General features: G+C 40.6%; 1 protein-coding gene across 9 annotated transcripts in view; it reads left to right on the top strand.

Annotated features, from left to right (window-relative positions):
- LOC147105285 (zinc finger protein 76-like) overlaps positions 1 to 21899 on the top strand; it is a 78465-nt gene that overhangs the window by 10496 nt on the left and 46070 nt on the right. For 4 of the 9 annotated variants that reach the window (XM_086011482.1, XM_086011485.1, XM_086011483.1 and 1 more), the window contains 4 exons: positions 6936 to 7051; positions 14798 to 14883; positions 16950 to 17030; positions 20614 to 20694. In XM_086011482.1, the coding sequence (XP_085867608.1) occupies positions 14808 to 14883; positions 16950 to 17030; positions 20614 to 20694 (238 nt within the window). In that variant the 5' untranslated portion in view covers positions 6936 to 7051; positions 14798 to 14807. Of the gene's footprint in view, positions 1 to 129; positions 1689 to 6935; positions 7052 to 8305; positions 8421 to 14797; positions 14884 to 16949; positions 17031 to 20613; positions 20695 to 21899 lie in introns of those variants that run through there. The other 5 variants (XM_086011489.1, XM_086011488.1, XM_086011481.1 and 2 more) reach the window with 5 other exon arrangements.

Genomic DNA, 21899 nt, shown 5'->3' with positions numbered 1-21899 from the left:
AAGAAGTTTCTTTACACAGAGGATTATGAGGTTCAAATGCACTACCAGAGGTGGTGATTGAACCAGAGACCAAGGCTGGAATTTTCCGGGGGGTGGGCAGGATCGGTGGCGGGTCGGGTGGGAAATTTGATTTTTTTGACCGCAGGTTGGGAACCCGCTGTCAAGCTGCCGCAGTGCGCCTTTCCCAATGTCGGGTCTGTCAGCGCTGAGCAGACCCGGCGGGCGACCCAATTAAACTCATTAGCATCTAGTTGCCAGATCATTAACAGGCTTTTTTAACTTACCTTTTCACTTTAACTTCATGGCCATGGGAGCCACGCTGTTCGGGGATCACGGCTGTCAACCTGAGGCGGGAGTTCAGTGGCCATTGCTCCAGCTGATTACTTGACGGCTTCAATGTACAGTAAAAGCTCTCACTTGACATCATCACTTTCCTCAGCCACAAGCTGTTTCTCGGTCCATTTACAGCACAGATTCTGCAGGCTTTCCAGTTTCCACTCTCCATCCACTCTTACCTCATTGGAAGAACTTTCGCCATTGACAGAATGCTTCTGTCATCTCGACTTCACTTGCCATCTATTCCATCAACATGGGTGCCCTTTATACTGTCTCACCTTGGTCCTCAGAATCAGACCATGATGAGCCCCAACACCGACCTTCTCCGCAATCACCTGATACTGCACAGGACAGAGGACATCAGCATTCGAGCACATTGCTGTCCGGGAGGCCAGGGATGGCCTCACCATGGCCAGATTTACTCCACTTGATGCTGTACACCCTGGCTGCCACATGATGGGCCAGGTTGGCACCACCCTACACCAACATCATAAAGTATCCCTACAATGTCCAAGCCATTCCACTCCACACTCACCACCATTGCGGGGGGTACCGTTATGTCTCACCATTCACTAAGCCACTTCCAAAGGTGCACACAAATCTGTCCAAGAATGGAAAGTGTTGAAAATAAACATTTCAATGTTTGACAGCACATTAACAGAAACTTTACATGAACATTGGATAAAAGACCCAAGTGGCTACCTTTGTGTGTTGTTAGTTGGTATGCTGGCACTAGGATGAGGGTGAGTGTGAGGGCTGGCTAGTGAGATGGGGATGTGATATAATATAGATAGAGAGGGATGGGTGGAGGTGCAAGGTAAGTTGGTGTGAGTAAGGATGTGCAGGAGTGGGATAGGGAAGGCAGAGTGATGGGGATGTGATGAGAGGCACAGCAGGATGAAGGTGAGTGTGGCTTTGTACTAATGTTTCGTGATCTAATGAGATCATTGAAAGGTTTGCACCACTGCACCCAGGTCCTCCTGACGACATCCCTGCTTGTGACCTTTGTAATATGCAACCAGGCTGTGTTGGTCTGCTGGGGAGGTGTCTTCCGCCCATGGGAAGGGAAGAGGACCTCCCTGCGTGCTCTGACTCCCTCCATAAGCATATGGAGAGAGTCATGGAAGAACCTGTGTGCAGTCATTGTCAGTGTTTGCAGCACTTCAATAAAAATAATGGCTGATGACGCAGCATGAATGATGTCACCAGCCCCGCTTCCTCTAATTGGCCCGGGAAACGCGCTGGGTGGGCTTAACAAGCCCTATCAACGGAAAATCATTTTCCAGAATGGAATGGAGCCAGCAGCGGGGTCGAGACACGCCACCAACGTCGCCCGCCCCGGACCCACTGAGGTAAGGAAAATCTCAGCCCATGTCAACGTTTAAGAATATGTTAGACAGGTGGTTAAAGAGATATGGGAACAGGGCAGGCATATGGAATTAGGACCACTGGTTGGGCCAAACAGTGTGTCCTTGTTGTAGTTCTGTTGTAAGACATGTTGAGTTATAATGGAACATGCCAGTGAGTTCCACACTGTTTGCTCTGATGTGAGTGGATTGCTTGGATGTGTCCATGGAGCAGCTCTTCAACTGCTGAACATTTTTCCATGATAGATTGTTGATGTGGAACACATGTCGATTTACATTAAAAGTACACACTCTATTCTCAAACTGATGAAAAACTCTTGCAGAGGGGGGAGGAGAAGAATCAAAGTCATTTATAAAATAAAACACCTATGGTCATTTCTGATCTTTTGACAAGTAGCTCTTACCGCTGTGCCTATTTTCATTACAAAGTGTTAAAAGACTCTCTTTTATTTGATCGTAGAGAACCATTCATTGACCCTGAAATTGCGGTCTCCCTGATGGCGTACTCTTGCCCATGTAAAAAATCCAGAACTTGCGATCTGTCAAGGTACACCTTGACAGACCATCCGAACCGCATGGAAAATCAGTATTGCTGGCGCAGAGTTGGGCTATTTGCCCAGCAATTGCCCACAAAATTCTTACAGCTGGTAAAAGCAGACATAGGGCCTGCTTTCATCAGCGTAAGGGTATATCTTAGCCTTAAATTAAACATTTTCAAATAAAAAATGATGCACGTACACTTTAAATTGATCATGCAAATATTGTTCAAAATTATTTATCAAAAAATTAAATTTTTATTGAGGTTGGTGCGATGAAGGGACTTATGAATAAAATTGAAATTCAGTATTTATAATTATTAAAATTGCATAAATTGTACAGTATAATTATTTGGGGAATCCATTGCATCTCATTAGGGGATTCCCTGTGGAAATGATTGCAATGGAATCCTCCTTTGTGCTTGGCGGACCAGGCCCACGTGATCCCTGGGACGCTTCCGAACCGCTTGCGTCCCTGGGATCCGTGGGCCTTTACGCTGATGTCCGCCTGGAGGCCCGAGACAGGAACTCTCCGCAGCCTGGCGGCCTGGAGATAGGTTCGGATTTGTTTCGCAGGCCGGACAACATTGCAATCACATGATGCAAAATTACATTTCAACACAATTTATGTAACTGCATTTAAAGTTTTGTAAATAAGAACAAAAAGGGACTTGCCAAACACATTTAAAAAAGGGTAGATAGTTGAAATTGTTGATGGTATGTAAATTGTGCAAAATGTAATAAACGTCTCCATCATAGCAATGACATACTGTGATCAGAATTATCACCTGTTAATTTGTATTGTGAGTTTTATTGCATTGTTAGCAATTCTAAGTGAGAGCAGTTATGACATTGGCAAAAAGATGAATCTTATGGGTTTTAAACATTTTATTTCATAAGAATTGCTGAAATTTAAAAACTTGTTGGTTTCACATTCAGTTGCTAAATACCTGCTATGTGACTGAGAATGGAGTGCTTTGTAAAACAACTTACATAAGAACATAAGAAGTAGGAGCAGGAGTAGGCCATACGACCCCTCGGGCCTGCTCCGCCATTCAATAGGATCATGGCTGATCCGAATCTAGACTCACGTCCACTTCCCTGCCCTCTCCCCGTAACCCCTAATTCCCTTATCTGCTAGGAAACTGTCTATCTCCATTTTAAATTTATTTAATGTTGCAGCTTCCGCAGCTTTCTGGGGTAGCAAATTCCATAGATTTACTACCCTCTGACTGAAGAAGTTTCTCCTCATCTCAGTTGTGAAAGGGCAGCCCCTTATTCTTAGATTATGCCCCCTAGTTCTAGTTTCACCCATCAGTGGAAACATCCTCACCGCATCCACCCGATCAAGCCCCCTCACAATCTTATATGTTTCGATAAGATCGCCTCTCATTCTTCTGAACTCCAATGAGTAGAGTCCCAACCTACTCAACCTTTCCTCATACGTCAACCCCCTCATCTCCGGAATCAACCGAGTGAACCTTCTCTGAACCGCCTCGAGAGCAAGTCTATCGTTTCTTAAATATGGAAACCAAAACTGCACGCAGTATTCCAGGTGTGGCCTCACCAATACCCTGTATAACTGCAGCAAGACTTCCCTGTTTTTATACTCCATCCCCCTCGCAATAAAAGCCAAGATTCCATTGGCCTTCCTGATCACCTGCTGCACCTGCATACTAACTTTTTGTGTTTCATGCACCAGGACCCCCAGATCCCTTTGTACTGTAGCACTTTGCAGTTTCTCTCCATTTAGATAATAACTTGCTCTTTGATTTTTTCTGCCAAAGTGCATAACCTCACACTTTCCAACATTATATTGCATCTGCCAAATCTCTGCCCACTCACTTAGCCTGTCTATGTCCTTTTGGAGGTTTTTTATGTCCTCCTCACTCACTGCTTTCCCATCTTTGTATCGTTGGCAAACTTGGATATGTTGCACTCGGTCCCTTCCTCCAAATCGTTAATGTAGATTGTAAAGAGTTGGGTCCCAGCACTGACCCCTGCGGAACACCACTAGTTACTGATTGCCAGCCCGAGAATGAACCATTTATCCCAACTCTTTGTTTTCTGTTGGATAGCCAATCTTCCACCCATGCCAGTATATTACCCCCAATCCCGTGATTTCTTATCTTGATTAGTAATCTTTTGTGTGGAACCTTGTCAAATGCCTTTTGGAAGTCCAAATACACTACATCCACTGGTTCCCCTTTATCCACCCTGTATGTTACATCCTCAAAGAATTCGAGCAAATTTGTCAAACATGACTTCCCCTTCGTAAAACCATGCTGACTCTGCCCTATTAAATTATGTTTATCCAAATGCTCTGTTACTGTTTCCTTAATAATGGACTCCAACATTTTGCCAACCACAGATGTTAGGCTAACTGGTCTATAGTTTCCAGCTTTTTGTCTACTTCCCTTCTTAAATAAGGGTGTTACATTAGCAGTTTTCCAATCTGCCAGGACCTTTCCTGAGTCCAGGGAGTTCTGGAAAATAATCACCAATGCATCCACAATCCCTACCGCCACTTCTCTCAAGACCCTAGGATGTAGGCCATCAGGTCCGGGGGATTTATCCGCCTTAAGTCCCATTATTTTACTGAGTACCATCTCCTTAGTGATTTTAATCGTCTTTAGCTCCTCCCCCCCCCCCCATTGCCCCCTGTTTGTCCAGTGTTGGGATATTTTTAGTGTCCTCTACTGTAAAGACTGATACAAAATATTTGTTCAGCATCTTTGCCATCTCCATGTTCCCCACCACTAGTTTCCTGGTCCCATCCTCTAAGGGACCAACGTTCACTTTAGCCACCCTTTTTCTTTTTATATAGCTGTAGAAACACTTGCTATCTGTTTTTATATTTTTTGCTAGTTTACTTTAATAATCTGTCTTCCCTTTCTTAATTAATCTTTTAGTTATTGTTTGCTGGCTTTTAAGTGCTTCCCAATCTTCTATCCTCCCACTAGATTTGGCTACTTTATATGCCCTTGTTTTCAGTCGGATACTATCCTTTATTACTTTACTAAGCCACGGATGGTTGTCTTTTCTTTTATTCCCCTTTTTCCTCTGTGGAATATATTTATCTTGAAAGATGTGAAATATCTCCTTGAATGTAGACCACTGCCCTTGTACCGTTTTACACTTTAATCTGTTTTCCCAGTCCACTTTAGTCAATTCTACTCTCATACCTTCATAGTCTCCTTTATTTAAGCTCAGTACGCTGGTTTGAGATCCAACTCTCTCATCCTCAAACTGAATTTGGAATTCAACCATATTATGGTCACTCATTCCAAGGGGATCCTTTACTAGGACATTTTTTATTAATCCTGTCTCATTACACAGGACCAGATCTAAGATTGCCTGCCCCCTGGTTTGTTCAGTTACATACTGCTCAAGGAACCCGTCCCTAATACACTCTATGAACTCTTCCTCAAGGCTGCCATGCCCAATTTGATTAGTCCAGTCAATATGAAAGTTAAAATCCCCCATGATTATAGCTGTTCCCTTATTACAAGCCCCAACTATTTCCTGATTTATACTCCGACCAACAGAGTTGCAACTGTTAGGAAGCCTATAGACTATGCCCACTAGTGACTTTTTCCTCTTATTATTCCTTATCTCCACCCAAACTGTTTCACTATCCTGATCCTTTGACCCAATATCATTTCTGACTATTGCAGTGATTCCATCCTTGATTAACATAGCAACCCCACCTCCCTTTCCTTCCTGTCTGTCCTTCCTAATTGTCAAATACCCTTGTATGTTGTATTGTCTTCGCTCTGCTTTTAACACAGACCCTATCCAATACCTTCATTGTCTCTTTTTTGTTACTCTGTAAGGGGCAGAAAATAACATGCCAATTGTTGTTTGTTGGTTTTGTATGCAATAGAAAAAGTTTCCGATAATTGGCTCATTTTACTCATCCAAAATATGGTAGTTTTAAACAAATATATCCTTTTAATCATTGGGTTCAATGGGAGCCTGGCAGCCAGAGTTTCAGCACGGAAGCCTGTTACGAGAGCGATGCTTCATGTAAATACCCTTGTGGCATTGGAGCACAGCTACCAAAATTAGCAGTAGGGAGAAATAGGTTTTTCACCCAGTGCTTCACTATAACATTGCTGTATTTTCAAATACAGTAAAACTACTGGGTGCATTGTCACTGTAAACAATCCCGTTTCATTGTCACTTTGATCTTTTCAATGCCCATTCAGTTGGAAGGGTTCAAACCATGTGATTTTTCTAGTAAAGCTTCTTTCTGAATGTTCAGATAAAATGCTATTGGAAAATTGGTGGTGAATTTTATTAGTGTACAGCAATTCACCCACTTTTGCTTGTAGTAAGGATTGGTGTTCTACCAAGTGGACAGAAGGTATTGAAAGCCACCAATTGTTTCTCTGGCCTCTGAATTTTTGAAATATTCTGTTTGAATATTCAGCATTCCTTTTTAAATAAAACCCTATATCTAGGAGACTAACGCCGTATTTTAAAATTCATTCAAAACCGCGCCTTGTGCATTGATCAGTATTCAACAGTATTGCATTTTAACTGTTCAGGGTGACAAACACGGTTAGTGTGACTCCCAACAGAGTACCATGCTGTAGGCATAGAAGTAATTTGCAAAATCTTGTTTGTCCTTGGGAACAGGAACAGGTAGTAGGAAGCATTTTTATCCCAATTAAATTCTACCTCTTCCCAGATACAACTGAAGTCACATCAGATGCACAGAACCATTTAAGAACAGACGGAATAGTCACCATCTCAAGCCGACCTCTACTACAGCACTTTTGATTACATTTGTGGTGCAATCTTCAGGTAGTTATTTAATTTGTTTGATTATTCTCACAATTTTGCAAGCTATTTAAAAAAAATATCTTTTACACAGGGTGGTTAGAATGTGGAACTCTGCCGCAAGCTGAGTTAAAGCAGAGACCATAGATAATTTAAAAAGGAAATTAGATAGTTGCCTGAAGAGGATAAATGTTAAAGGGTATGGGACGTGAGCGAGGGGGTGGGATTAGACAGATGGCTCATGTGGAGAAAAACAGGTGCAGACCTGATGGGCCAAATGGCCTGTTCCTGTGCTGTAACATTCGGAGTCCATAAGAAAAAGCAACAGCTGGGAAAGGGACCAACCATTCAAAGTCAATGGGTGGAACATTTAGCCTAATGTCCCTATTTGGTGAGTAGGACGATGATTGTTTTTTGAGTTTTGATAGAGAAAATTGTTATATGCCTATTAAATCATATTTTCAAAGTTATTGGAAATATTTTTTTTTTAATTTCCCCTTTGTAGTATTTGTGTATACTGGGCTTTGGTTTACAAAACAAGTGAGTAATCAGCGCTCTCGATGGTCTCCACCTGTAGTGTTCTGTGGCTAGTTGGTAGGGAATATGAAAATGTGATCTAATGTTGAAGTCCCTGGGAATTTCTCTTTCTCTTGTTGGCTTAACTCCTTATCCATGCTCACCTGTTTTCTCTGTCGATTCAGCCGTGACCTATAAATTGCCATCTGAAGGAAGCCTTAATGTCAGCTGAGGCAGTGATTCAAACCTTGATCTTCTCTCTGTGTCACAACTGGATTGTCTGGAAATACATTTATGCATGCCTTTTGAATTATACTAATACAATAATAAAGTATTAATGTTACGGGCATTTATTCTAGAAATGGGTGCTGCACACAAGTTAGTTCTGGAAGCAACTAACTTTGTTAATTTTTGTGTTTAAATGTAGTTTTTATTTCTTTGAACATACCTTGCACGTATCTGAAGGTTCAAATGTTGTGAGGGGAGGAGTCCCTCGAATTCATTTCACTGGAATTTGCAGATAGAAAAAATTATTTGAAACAAGTTTTTTGGGGAAAAGACCAGTTTGTTGATCAAGAGTTTAAAGGCAAATCATTTGATTGCTGTGGTTTATCCACGCTGGGCTCTCGATTTTAACATGCCCATAAAACGTGAGCGATTGTCTTTTTGGTTGGGTTTTGTACGCATATTCATATTTAAATAGACGTATTTTGATGTACTGAAGTTAAAACATCGCTGTAAAAATGTACGGCTGTATTTTTGGTGGCATTTTTGAACAGTACTGTCTGTCAATGCAGATATCACTTCAAGGCAGATGAGGAAAACTTGGCCTGTGTGAATCAGGGATAAGCATCACAAGCTATTCCAATCCCAACATGTACGTGCTTCACCTGAGCAGGCAGACAGCTGGTTATTTTGATTCTGGTACAGTTGAAACTTCAGTGAAGTAAAGTGAAGCTGGATCTATGAAATTATGCTGAGACAGAATGACATTGAATTTACAGCACAGAAACAGGCCATTCGGCCCAACTGGTCCATGCGGGTGTTTATGCTCCACACGAGCCTCCTCCCACCCTACTTCATCTTGCCCTATCTGCATATCTTTCTGTTCCTTTCTCCCTCGTGCTTATCTAGCTTCCCTGAAAGGTATCTATGCTATTCACCTCAACTGCTCCATGTGGTAGCAAGTTCCACATTCTAACCACTCTGAGTATGAAGTTTCTCCTGAATTCCTTATTGGATTTATTAGTGACTATCTTATACTTATGACCCCTAGTTTTAGACTCCCCCCACAAGTGGAAACATCTTATCCGCGTCTACCCTATCAAACCCATTTATAATTTTAAAGACCTCTATTAGGTCAACCCACCCCCCGCCTTCTCTTCTCTAGATAAGCGCCCCAGCCTGTTCAGTCTTTCTGATAATTATAACCTCTCAGTTCTGGTATTATCCTTGTAAATCTTTTTTGTATCTTCACCAGTGCCTCTATATCCTTTTTGCAATATGGAACCAGAACTGTTCACAGCACTCGCAAGTGTGGTCTAACCAAGGTTTTGTACAAGTTTAACATAACTACCCTGCTTTTCAATTCTATTCCTCTAGAAATGAACCCCAGTGCTTTGTTTGCATTTTTTATGGCCTTGTTAACTGGTGTTGCTACTTTTAATGATTTGTGTATCTGTACCCCTAGATGCCTTTGCTCCTCTACCCCATTTAGACTCTTTTCCAAGGAGTATGTGACCCCCTTCCTACTATCAAAATGCACCACCTCACACTTATCTATATTGAAATTCATTTGCCATTTACATGCCCATTCTGCAAGTTTATTAACGCCTTGTATTTTGTCGTAGTTTTCCTTAGTATTAACTATACCCCCCAATTTGGTGTCATCTACAAATTTTGAACATTGACTGAGAATGGGACACTGACATTGCTGCAGGACCCGTTCTTATTCTTTAAGAGGAAATTTAATGCCGGCTGAATTTCAAGCTGGACCCTTTTCTATTTTCTTACTATCTTTTTTCTCTCCTGACGGTGTTGACTCATACTGGGATATGGTTCCATGAGCATTGAAAGTCCTCCCGCAGATTGCCTCAATGACCAGCCTTCATGTGATACCAGGACAGGTGAGGGGGTTTGCAGCACAGGCGAACCCAATCCTGTAATAACAACAGGAAACGCTGGAAAAACTCTGCAGGCCAGGCAGCATCGGTGGAGAGAGAAACAGAGTTAACGTTTCAGGTCGAAGACCCTTCGTCAGAACTGGGAAAGAAGCAGGAAATGGAAAGCAAGTTTGGGGGCTGGGAAAAGGGGGGGGGTGAAAGAACAAAAGGGAAGGTCAGTGATAGGATGGAAAGCAGGAGAGATTAAGAGACATTAAGAGATATTCAAGGCAAGGGGAGGTGGAAATGGGACAGGTTAAGGAACAAAGGCTGGCTCTAGATGGGGTGTGAATTGCGCTGGCAGAATGAACGACAGCTGAAGGGAGGGAAGAAAAAACAAAAAATGTGGATAAAAAAATATATATATATGTGATGGGAGCCGAGATTATGATCTGAAATTGTTGAATTCTATGTTGTCAGAGGGCTATAGAATGCCTAATCGAATGAACCTTCACCTGCCTTCACCTGGCACGCGCACACTTTCCAGCAGGGGTCACTAGGTAACAGTCAACAGTGGGAACTTTGGCCGATGTTCCCCACCTTAGCCTGGGGACCAAAAAAAAAGGCCAGTAGTACGGTCCCCACTGTTATCTTTGGTTCGATCCGGTTTTTGTCAGTACAAATTGAGGATTGAACCTGGAACCTTCTTGGGCTGTGTGGCTCAGTGTCTTGCTAGCTGGTGCATTTACCCACATAGCCTTTGTGATTGCTGACTGGCACAGGGAAATTCCAGTCTTGCCAGGCCAGGCCTTTTTATAAAAAAAAAAAAAAAATCAATCAATAAATAAATAAATAAATAAAAATTACAGCTCACAAACTATGATACCGAAGCAAGCACTAATAAAGGTGTAGCTTTATTACTGTAATAAACTGATGTGACTAATTCAACATTATTTTAAAATTGAAATACAGTACTTTACTTCTGCTTACCCTGACTTCTCTCTCTTTTTATGTAAGATAGTCCCCCCCCCCCACCCCCGCTAATTAATAGAAACTGTTTCAGCTTTTTGTTTCCTTAAGATTCTTTTCAATCTTTTATTTAATGTTTGCTGGGCCCCACTGGCCATTTTGAAAAGGAAAAAAAAATCTGCCTCTGTTTAACTGAAAATGTGTTCTGGAGGTTTGTTTTTCAATTAATTGCGACCTAAAACTCTGCAGATGGACATTTCCTAATCATAAGCTTGACCAGATCAATCCTTGATGTGATTTTCTAACATTAAATGGAAACCTACTGTTGCAAGATGAGTTATCTCGTCTGCAAAGCTGGCGGCCAGTTATGTCTGGACACGATCATTTGTCTGAGACACAAGAAGATTTAATAGATTTAATCTCTATTAATATTTGTAATGTGCTCTTTCATAGATTTGAGATTTCCTCCTTGTGTGTTCACTTCAAATATCATGTCACATCTAGACTGGTTTTGTGCTTAATGTTTTCAAGCTGAGCTTTGCATTTTAAAATTTGTTTGTAGTTTACTTAAACCCAGGATTTATAGAGTTTCAATAGATGCTACTACAACAATGTGAACCTAGAGGTATATTGTCTTTGCCTAGGACCTGCAATAGTTAAAACATAATTTGTAGTTTTGGCTTTACTGTACACTTTCAAATATTGGGTTCAAGTGTTTAAAACGTGCAGGGGCATTTTATGTACATGGAATTTAACTCTTCAATTATATTTTTTCCCTTTGCAAGATGAACAAAAATATTGTTGTTTCATGTTACTGAGATCATTTGTTTAAATAACAGAACAGTGAACAGCGCGTGAAGAATGTTTAATATGAGGAAAATAGAAGACGCACAGCTCATTGCTCCTCGATATTGTTCAGAAACATTACTAGTGCATCTGCATTTTCACATTCTGTGCATTCACTTATGTCCCATATAACATATTAGTGATGTCTCTTCTAGCAGAGTACAATGTATAATTATGAAGTGAGGCAAAAATACATAATTGATATGATTTTAATAATGTAATGTTTTACAAGCTCTTTGAAGCAGAGTTTTTTGTTTTGAATGTTAACAGTTTTCCCACTTTGAAAAGCCTAGAAATGACTGATATTAGCGTATGATTGCTTAACACATTCAGATTAATGACATTCCTTTCGTGCTCTTAAGTGTTAAAATAAATGGGTTGATGCCTACATTAAAATAACCGAGGAGTGTTATATGACCCTATTAAGCAAACATCACAAACAGTAATTTCTAGGCTAATATGTTATGGTTTGAAAAATTTATATAGCATCTGTCATCACACACAGATAACATCAATCCTGCTGCTATTTGACTTCTGTTTCCACATCAGTAATTTAGGTTAGCACTTATCAGTTTCACTCAAACTACTGTAATATCCTTACTATTAGCAATACAATACTTGTATAATAACAGGTAAGAGTACTTGTATTATACAGACTGCAATTAGGTAATCAATTGCAAATTAGGACAAAACATTGGAAGATGTTTATACATGAATATTAATTGTAAGTTGTTGAAGGGCACTGACTGTTTGTTCTATTGCAGCTTGTGTGGGATGGGAGGAGCTGGGTTCATAACTTTATCCTGTTGGCCTGGCTTGGGTGTGTAAAGGATGTGAGAAGTCCTTATTGAAACACACTTCACAGTTTTAATCCAGTTATTAGGGAATTATAAATCAACAATACAGCACTTAAGCTGTTGATGTAGCTGATGGAGTATGTCAAATGTAATCATTCTAATGTTACAACTGAGAGCTTTAACAATAAAAATGGGAATTGTCTAGATAAAGAAAATATTTCATTAATAGGTGAGAGGATTGCATTTCCACTGTTAGTAAAGCACCGTTTTGGGACAGTGTGCATTGGCATCTGTTTGATCATTTCTTGGGCTGGGTGCCAGATCTTGTCAAAGCTTAACCAGACAGTAGTTGTGTGGAAAAGTAATTGTCCAATTGACTATGTAAATCTAAACTGACTTGTTGGATATGTGGGAAGAATTTCAGGGCAGGAAAGATTGGCAGCTCCGGTCAACCCACAGGAAACTGATGCCGGCCAATCATGGACAGCAATGACGGCTGCAATTAAGTCTTCGGTTCTGATCTCAACTGTTGTCCCCCGACCCCAGGAGGAGACATGGCAGCTGGAGTGAGGAGTGAAAGACCTAATGGAGAATATTGAAAGATTCCAACTGTGGTGCTTTTTCGAGAGGGTGTAGGATTGGCATTGCTTGCAAAATGTTGTGCATTTTCCAGTGCTTTGAATTGTAAACCTTCATGAATATAAAATGAGTTTGATAACTGACATTATTTTTATTGACCAGGGCACTGGTTTATAGTGAAGTCAAATTCTGTTTTTAACTTAATGAGATGCCAACATTCTTACCGGGGTTTTGGAGATTGTGTTCTGTAATTTTGTTTTGTGAAAAAGGAAAACCAGTAACTCTGCCTGCAATATACAAAGGTGCTGCTATTCCTAATAAACTGACATCCTAGATGATTATTATTCAGAGAAGATATTGGAGAACTTTAGAGAGAGTTCTATTGCAATCAGGGTCCATAATCACTCCCAGAGAAATCTGTACAAATGAATTGAATGTAGGGTCTGAATGGTTTATGCACAAATTGGCAATATTTTCACTAGCCCTTTCTCAACCAGAGTATGGTCCAGGGACATCTAATGAGGTGAAATGGGGAAAATATAAAATAACATACCAAAAAATTATCTGTAAGACTGCATGTAACCATGGGCACATTTGTAAGTATTGATGCAGCAATGACCATGGAGTTCACTGTAACATTTCATGATAATGATGAAACGATTTCAAAGATGTGTCCTTTAGAATCCGAAAAGAAGATTGTAAGAGTGATGACAGAGCGCTAAACCACTGAATGCCAGACACTCTAGAATTAGTTTCTTGTTTGCATGGGAGTTTCAAGCCTCAATTCCAAACCACATTTCCTCTCTCTTTCTTTATGCCACTAACACATTGGAAAGCTTAAAAACTGGATCCCAATTGCTTTTCACAAATAAAGATGCCAGTGTATCAGTGTTCAGTCCTTTTCATCATATTTAAATGTATGGTGCCATTTTTATTTAGCATTCATTGCACTAGATGTATTGTATATGTGAAATATAAATACAGGAAACTTTGTGCTATCCGGCACCCACGGGACCGAGCTGCTGCCGTTGCCTCAAAACTGCCGTACACTCCAGAGTTAATTTTGAGAGATACGGAGATTCTTATCTCTGTATTTGACAACAAACACTTGCTTAGCAACAGCTTCTAAACAGTCGGGTGTGGCCCTAAAGCTCTGTAGCTGAAGCTGTTGCTATAGCTACAGACCTTGCACAGCTTGACTGTTCAAACAAAGCAAAAAAAAACAAACAAAAAAGAATAAAAAACGGCTGCTGATTTTTGCCGGTGGCTCCAGATTGCTGGATAGCTCACCTCCGGATAGCACAAAGTTTCCTGTACATGTTATTCTTGCAGTACAGAATCTATAATATGAACCCCTAGAGGGATAACAAGCAGACCCTCAACACTAGATATGCATACGAACATACGAATTAGGAGCAGGAGTAGGCCACTCGGCCCCTCGAGCCTGCTCCGCCATTCAATAAGATCATGGCTGATCCGATTACTCCACATTCCCGCCTACCCCCGATAAATTTTCACCCCCTTGCTTACCAAGAATCTACCTCTGCCGTAAAAACATTCAAAGACTCTACTTCACTGCCCTCTGAGGAAAAGAGTTCCAAAGACTCACGACCCTCTGAGAAAAAAATTCTCCTCATCTCTGTCTTAAATGGGCGACCCCTTATTTTTAAACAGTGACCCCTAGTTCTAGATTCTCCCACAAGAGGAAACATCCTCTCCACATCCAATCTGTCCAGACCCCCTCAGGATCTTATGTTTCAATCATAACCAACATTATGTTTCTGATTTCTATATATTGTGTCGCTATTTATTGTTTTATATAGTTTAAGTACCTTGTCTGTACTTTCTCATGGAATTGCAGTGAGAGATCTTGGGATGATTTGTTATGCTAAAGGCACGATGTAAATGCAAGCTGTTCACATTCAGTAGTAATTGATACTCGTGTTTTGTCATTGTTTTAGATTACACTAGATGATGGAGAGCCTGAGCCTGCAGGCAGTGACCCTTACAGATGGCTCTACAGCCTACATCCAACATGCACTGAAAGGTGAGCACCCAGTGATAAATTTGAATTTAAATGACAGCGGTCAAACATCTGCCACTATGAAGTGTTGGGATGGAGATTCGATTTCTCACTCCTCTAAATTGTTAATATCAGTCCTTCTTGGAAGGCACTAAGTGGAGACTGGGCATTTCTCCATAGCAGAGTGACTCAGATGGAGATTCATCCCCGGCTAAAGAGTGTCATCGATGCAGACCTGGAGTGGCTTAACCATTCATAAGATACGCATGGCCAAGGCCGCCAAGCCAGGGTGGAGCATATATATAATGGGGAATCAACATTCATATATACTGGATATACATTTTCCAAAGTGCATACGTTAATTACATTTAAGTTGTGCCATTTCTTCCAGAGAAAAATAAACAGATGAAAATGGGGAAAAATGAACATTGGACAGTACCTGAAATTAGTCAAAAGTCCTTTAATTAAAATCTATTTCAGATTCTACCTGCATGCGTGCCCATCCACGTGGGAAGTCTAATTCTAATTTGAAATGTATGGAACAGTCCCATCCTAACATTTAAACAGAGTTGTTAAAGCAAGTAGCATGACTTAAAAAAAAAAGTCTTCTGCAGCCCCTTTGTTTTAATCTTACTTTCCGACAGTAAGTTCTGGGTCACATTTTACAAGATCTGCCATGTTGAATGCTGTAGAATGGGCAAAGAGGTGGACTGGCGACGTCACACTGCCACACTTGATTCACTTAATTACATCTCCCAGCAGAACATACTGAGTTCTGACATCTGCAACTATTGTTTAATCATTTATTTGTTTATTAAATGTAATAACATTTACATACTTTGTTTCCATGGTAACTGGGATGTAGAAAATGACTAAGCCAAAAGAAAATTCTGTAATCAATCTCTCGGAATAAGAGAAAATAAACATATTATTGGCTGGAATGTTTCCACATACATCTTCCCTATCATATCTTCTATAATACAGTACTGTACTTCTTTGCAACTTTTAATGTAAAATGTCTCTCATTATTTTAAAAATTGCATTAGACTAGGTGAAGTTGATGGATTTTTAAATATTTTGTCAAGTGCCATGGTAAATTAGACTTTTAACGATGAGGTCAAATTCATTCCTGATATAAACTAATTATTAACATTAAATATGTTTGTTTTGTAGGGAATACTTGTATCGCCAGATCTGTTGTGTGCAAGTCTGATTTGGAAGCCACTTTTTTGTCCATTCTGATGTATTCCAAATTCCACTTTTAATATACAGGAAACTTTCTGGTATCCGGCACTGACGGGACCGAGCTGGTGCCGTTCGATCAAAACTGCCGTATAATCCAGCCCTAATGTTAAAACATAGAGCTTTTCAGCTCCGTGTGAATCAACAAACCCTGTTGTTTAGCAACAGCTTCAAAACAGTCGGCTGCAGCTGCAAGCGTCTCTAGCTGAAGCTGTTGCTTAGCTACAGACCTTGCAGAGCCTGACTGGGGGGGAAAAAAAACAACGAGAAGTAAAAAAAACTTATAGAAAACTGCTCCTGAAAATTGCCGGTAGATAGAGCTTTCCGGACTTTTAACCTCTGGTTAAACGAAAATTTCCTGTAACAAAATACTGTTGCCCTGTATTACATTAGTTCCATTGTAGCATATTTTTTGCTTAAATCCATACAGACGATAAGCTTTTATAGGATTGTTATTATGCTTATTTCATACTGCTGTATGTGGATTTGGGTTTAGGTCCTGGAGGTAGACATCAAACCAAATTACCATATGTCATAGTGTGTATAATCTGTAATATATAGATACACTTTTAGGGATAGAAACTGCACTGTGCAATATTAACAATAAATGTATTAACGCGGTCATACAAAATGATTTCACTTTAAAAAAAAAAAAAAAAAATTAAAAAAAAGGCGTTAACCCATTTCTTAAAATAGCAGGCAGAGCAAGCTTATATGAACATGTTCAGTACGAATATTGCATAATCCAATTTCAATACATTAGTGTTTACGATGAATGTGTTATGAGTGCATTATTTCCCAATTTTTTTAATCCTGACAGTGTGTTGATTTCTGAACATATTTAACAGATGCAAAGTTGGTTGAGGGGCAAACTATTCAGCTGGAAGATGGTACGACAGCCTACATCCAACAAGTTACAGTGCAAAAAGGTAACTGGTAATCATAGGTTTAGCATAAATGGAAGTTCTGTCTATGTCCAAAGAATGGATGAGAGTCAGCCTGATATGGAAGAGTACAGTTGTATTTTCTACACGGTAAAAGCTACTTTGTGTTTACAGTAGGTTTGTACCAATCTGTCATTGTCCTCCTTCTGCCTGAAGCAATTGCTAATATGTTTGCATTGGTTTTAATAAGTTACTGACAAATGTATAGAGATCAGGTTTATATTCTGGAACCTAATAATGTTCGACACCACAGAGGGAGTTCAACCAAGATTATCCCCACAAAGAGGAGCAAGGAACAATCTAGAGTAGAACTTCTAAACTGGAATAGGGCTAACTTCAATAGGATGCAAAAGGCTCTACCAGGGTAAAATGGAACCAAAGACTGACAGGAAAAACTCTTAACGGAACAATGGGTGATCTTTAAGGAGGAGATGTTCCAAGTACAGGCTAGGTACATTCCAACAAGAGGGAAGGGTAAGGGAACCAAAGCAAGGGCTCCTTGGATGACAAGGGAAATAGAGAAGATGATGAAACAAAAAAAGAGGGCGTATGATGCATGTCAGGTGAATTCTTCAAGGGAGAACCAGACCAAATACAATAAGTTGAGAGGGAAAGTGAAGATGAAAATAAGATTGGCAAAGAGAGAGTATGAGGGTAGAATGGCGGTTAACATAAAAGGGAACCCAAAAATCTTCTACTGGCATGTAAACAGTACGCGGGTAGTAAGAGGCGGGGTGGGGCCTATTAGCGACAAAGAAGATGTTATATGCTTAGAGGCGCAGGCTAGAATACTCAGAGTACTTTGTATTGGTGTTTACTAAGGAGATGGATGTTGACAAAATATCGGTAGAAGTGGAAAAGATAGAAGCAATGGAAGGGGTGAAAATTGATAAAACAGGATGTACTAGAAAGGCTGGGTATGCTTAGAGTGGATAAGTCGCCTGGTCCAGATGGCTTGCATCCCAGGTTGCTAAGGGAATTGGGGGAGGAGATAGCAGAAGGGCTTACCATAATCTTCCAGTCTTCCCTAGATGCGGGGGAGGTGCCTGAGGATTGGAAAGTGACAAATGTGACCCCTATTTCAAGAAAGTGTGTAAGGACAATTCTAGTAACTACAGGCTGGTCAGTTTAACATCAGTGGTGGTTATAGTTTTAGAAACAATAATCAGGGGAAAAATGAACAGGCACTGGGAAAGGTTTAAGTTAATTAAGGAGAGCCAACACGAATTTGTAAAAGGCAGATTGTGCTTGACTAATCTAATTGAATTGATGAAGTAACAGGGAGGATTGTTGAAGAGATTGCAATGGATGTTGTCTACATGGATTTTAGGAAGGCGTTTGACAAAGTACCACATACTGTAGAAGGCTGGTTAACAAAATTGAGGCTCATGGAATAGGTGGGTCAGTGACAGTTTGGATAAGGAATTGGCTTAAGGACAGAAAACAGCGAGTTGTGGTAAATGGCTGTTTTTCAGACTGGAGGATGGTAGACAGTGGTGTTCCCCAAGGGTCAGTGCTGGGGCCACTGCTTTTTTTGATATATTTAAATGACCTGGATATTGGAATACAGAGTAGAATTTCTAAATTTGCTGATGACACCAAACTTGGGGGTGTGGCAAACAGTGATGATACCAATCGACTGCAACAGGACATAGAAAGGCTAGCAGAATGGGCAGACAAGTGGCAGATGGAATTTAATACAGAGAAGTGTGAGGTGATGCATTTTGGCAGAAGGAACGGGGAGAGGCAATATGCACTTAATGGCACAGTTTTAAAGAGTGTGCGGGGACAGAGGGACCTGGGAGTTAATGTGCATAGGTCCCTGAAGGTGGTAGGACATATTGAGAGAGTGGTTAACAAAGCATATGGGATCTTGGGCTTCATAAATAGAGATATTGAGTACAAAAGTAGAGAAGTTATGCTGATCCTTTATAAAGCGCTGGTTAGGCCACAACGGGAGTATATCATCCAGTTCTGATCACCACACTTTAGGAAGGATGTGAAGGCCCTTGAGAGGGTGCAGAGGAGATTTACCAGAATGGTTCCGGGGATGGGGGATCTTAGCTACAAGGACAGGTTGGAGAAGCTGGATTTGTTTTCATTAGAGCAAAGGAGGTTGAGGGGTGATTTGATAGAGGTGTACAAGATTATGACCGGTTTGGGTAGGCTAGATGGGGAAAGGTTGTTCCCAGTAGTTGATGGTACAAGGACTAGGGGACACAGATTTAAGGTTTTGGGCAAGAGATACAGGGGGATGCGAGGAAAAACTTTTTTACGCAGCGAGTGGTGATGACTTGGTATTCACTGCTGACGGAAGTGGTGGAGGCGGAGACACTCAATGTTTTCAAGGGGAGACTGGATAGACACTTGAGGGAAATAAACTTGCAGGGCTACAGGGATAGAGCGGGGGAATGGGATTGACTGGATTGCTCTACAGAGAGCCGGCACGGACTCGATGGGCCGAATGGCCCCCTTCTGTGCCGTTCTGACTCTAAGTGGGGCTACTTTTTATATATAAGTAGCACATTGATGAAACTTCCTGAAATGGTAGTGTGTTAAAGAAGTAGTACAGGGATGGAGCTATTTGAAGCACCAACAAACAACATGATGCAAGCAGGCATGTGTGTATGATCTCCCATGCTGCTGAATTTTAATCCCAGTCACTTTGCTATAGGGAGGTGCTGAATAGAGACCAGGCACTTCCCTACAGAAAGGGTAAGGCAGTCCTAGGGAGAGATATCTGAGTGATTCTAATGCAGTTCCTAGCAACTGGCTATAGAGGTTCATTGACAAGAGGCCTTGTAACCAGCATCCGTTCAACCCATGCTTTTGTCCATGGGTGTTGTATGGTAAGGAAAGACCTGTGGACAAATCAGAAGAAAATGGCTTTCTTTTAAACAAAAGTCACAATTTAAGTAGATATAATCTGCAGTGCCAATAAAGTACGATGGTGAGATTATGATAACAAAAAAAAATTAAACCAAGTCCTTGAATTTTAGCTGAATACACAGAAGCACCATACAGTTAGTGCCAAAGTTGTAGTAATTAGCACATTTTTAACAAGCAGACTATTATATAGTGGACAGTGTAAAGCAAGAAGAACAAACTTATATTTATATAGCACCCTATCACATCTCTCTGTTTATCCCAGGTGTATTTAAATCCTGCTATGGTGTATATCCAGGGCACCATCACATTGGTCTGCTCTTATGCCACCAAGCTTTAACAGATAAGCAATATAGCTCTTGAACAGTTAGTCAGTTGAACAGTGGCCACCCTATTCCGAGGGAAGGATAATCAACAGATAAATGTGCTTGACTGTTTTCATGATTCACTTAGTTGTTTGTTCCAGAACATCACTGGGGAAAGTGGAGGGAAAGGGTTATTTGCCCAATCTTTCAGTGAAGGGATGTGGGGTTGGGGGGATCGGGGGAAGGAGAACCTCAGGGGAGAAAAACACTTTAATGAGGTACATTGAAAGTGTTTAGTGTGCACTTTTGAAACTGTAAGCTTCAAGTCCTTCTCTTGTTCCTGCATTTCAAACATTTTAATGTATTTAAATCTACAGGTGATTCGCTGCCTTTTGAAGATGGCCAGGCTGTACAGCTTGAAGATGGCAGCACTGCATACATCCATCACACTCCGAAAGGTAGCTGGGATTCTCATAGTGCACTTTAAAATCTTATTTCTATGCAGGACAGCATCAAACTGGAACAGATGCAGATATCCAGTATCAATTATGTAATGACAAAATTGGAGACTAAGGGATGGATTTAATGACTCCCTATTGTAGTTAATAATCCAGCACATATTTCAATTACATTAGATAAATAATTGAAGGTTCTGCATTTGGTCTATTATTTCTCAGTGAAAGGGAAGAGCACCAAGCACTGAAAGAGTGAATCATTAAGTACTCCATTGAGTTTGTTTCTGTAGTTTTGGCATTTGATTCTTGAAAAATTATTTGCTGTGCTCTGCTGTGCTGTCCCATCCTGTCTGATGTTAGACAGGATTTTGATCATTTACTTCAAAAAATCAAACAAGCGCGATAAAACAAACACAAAAACAGCAAATGCTGGAAATACTCAGCAAGTCGGGCAGCATCTGTGGAGAGAGAAACTGAGTTAACGTTTCAGGTCGATGACCTTTCATCAGAACTGGTGGTAATAAGTAGGTTTGGTCAATATGAAGGCAGATATTTTATGCACATTAAATAGTTTTTGCATCTTGCTGTAGTTATATTTAGAGAGAAAGGAATGGTGAAAAGGCAGATGTAACTACTGTAAGTAGAAGGTACTGTAATTAAAACTCTCAACAGATCCTTTTCACCAGAATATTCAGCATTATCTCGGGTGTCATTGTGGATACTGGTGCTCAGTATGTCGCATGCTGCTATGTGATGGTCACCTTGGAGAAAGAACACTTGGGAAATTAATGCTCCAAACTTTTCACCTTCTAATCTATAGTTGATTGGGGAAATAATACTATTAGTTTATATATAATAGATTGTTTCATCCATTAAATTACACTTTGCTGGATCATTAGCAGTGATGTTATAACGATAAGGCCATTTTTTGTGAGGCCTGAAAGTTCTAACTGGACCTGATTATGTATCACTTGTCTGCAATAGTCCCAAGCACCTTCTGTACTTAATACAGGAAACTTTTTTTTATCCGGCACGGACGGGACCGACGTGGTGCCGGTTCATCAAAAATTCCGGATAACCGAGCGCTATAGTAAAAGATACGGAGCTGAGAGCTCCGTATAAAGCAACAAACCCTAACAATCGGCACAAGTTGCAAGCGTCTCTGTAGCTTGGCAACAGCTGCAGCTACACCCTTGCACAGCAACAAA

The sequence above is a fragment of the Somniosus microcephalus genome, chromosome 18, assembly GCF_052327205.1.
Source record: "Somniosus microcephalus isolate GS21.2 chromosome 18, FLI_Smic_1.0, whole genome shotgun sequence".
NCBI lineage: Eukaryota > Metazoa > Chordata > Chondrichthyes > Squaliformes > Somniosidae > Somniosus > Somniosus microcephalus.
Note: the sequence above shows the minus strand (reverse complement) of the source record. Positions and strands in the feature narration are given on the sequence as shown.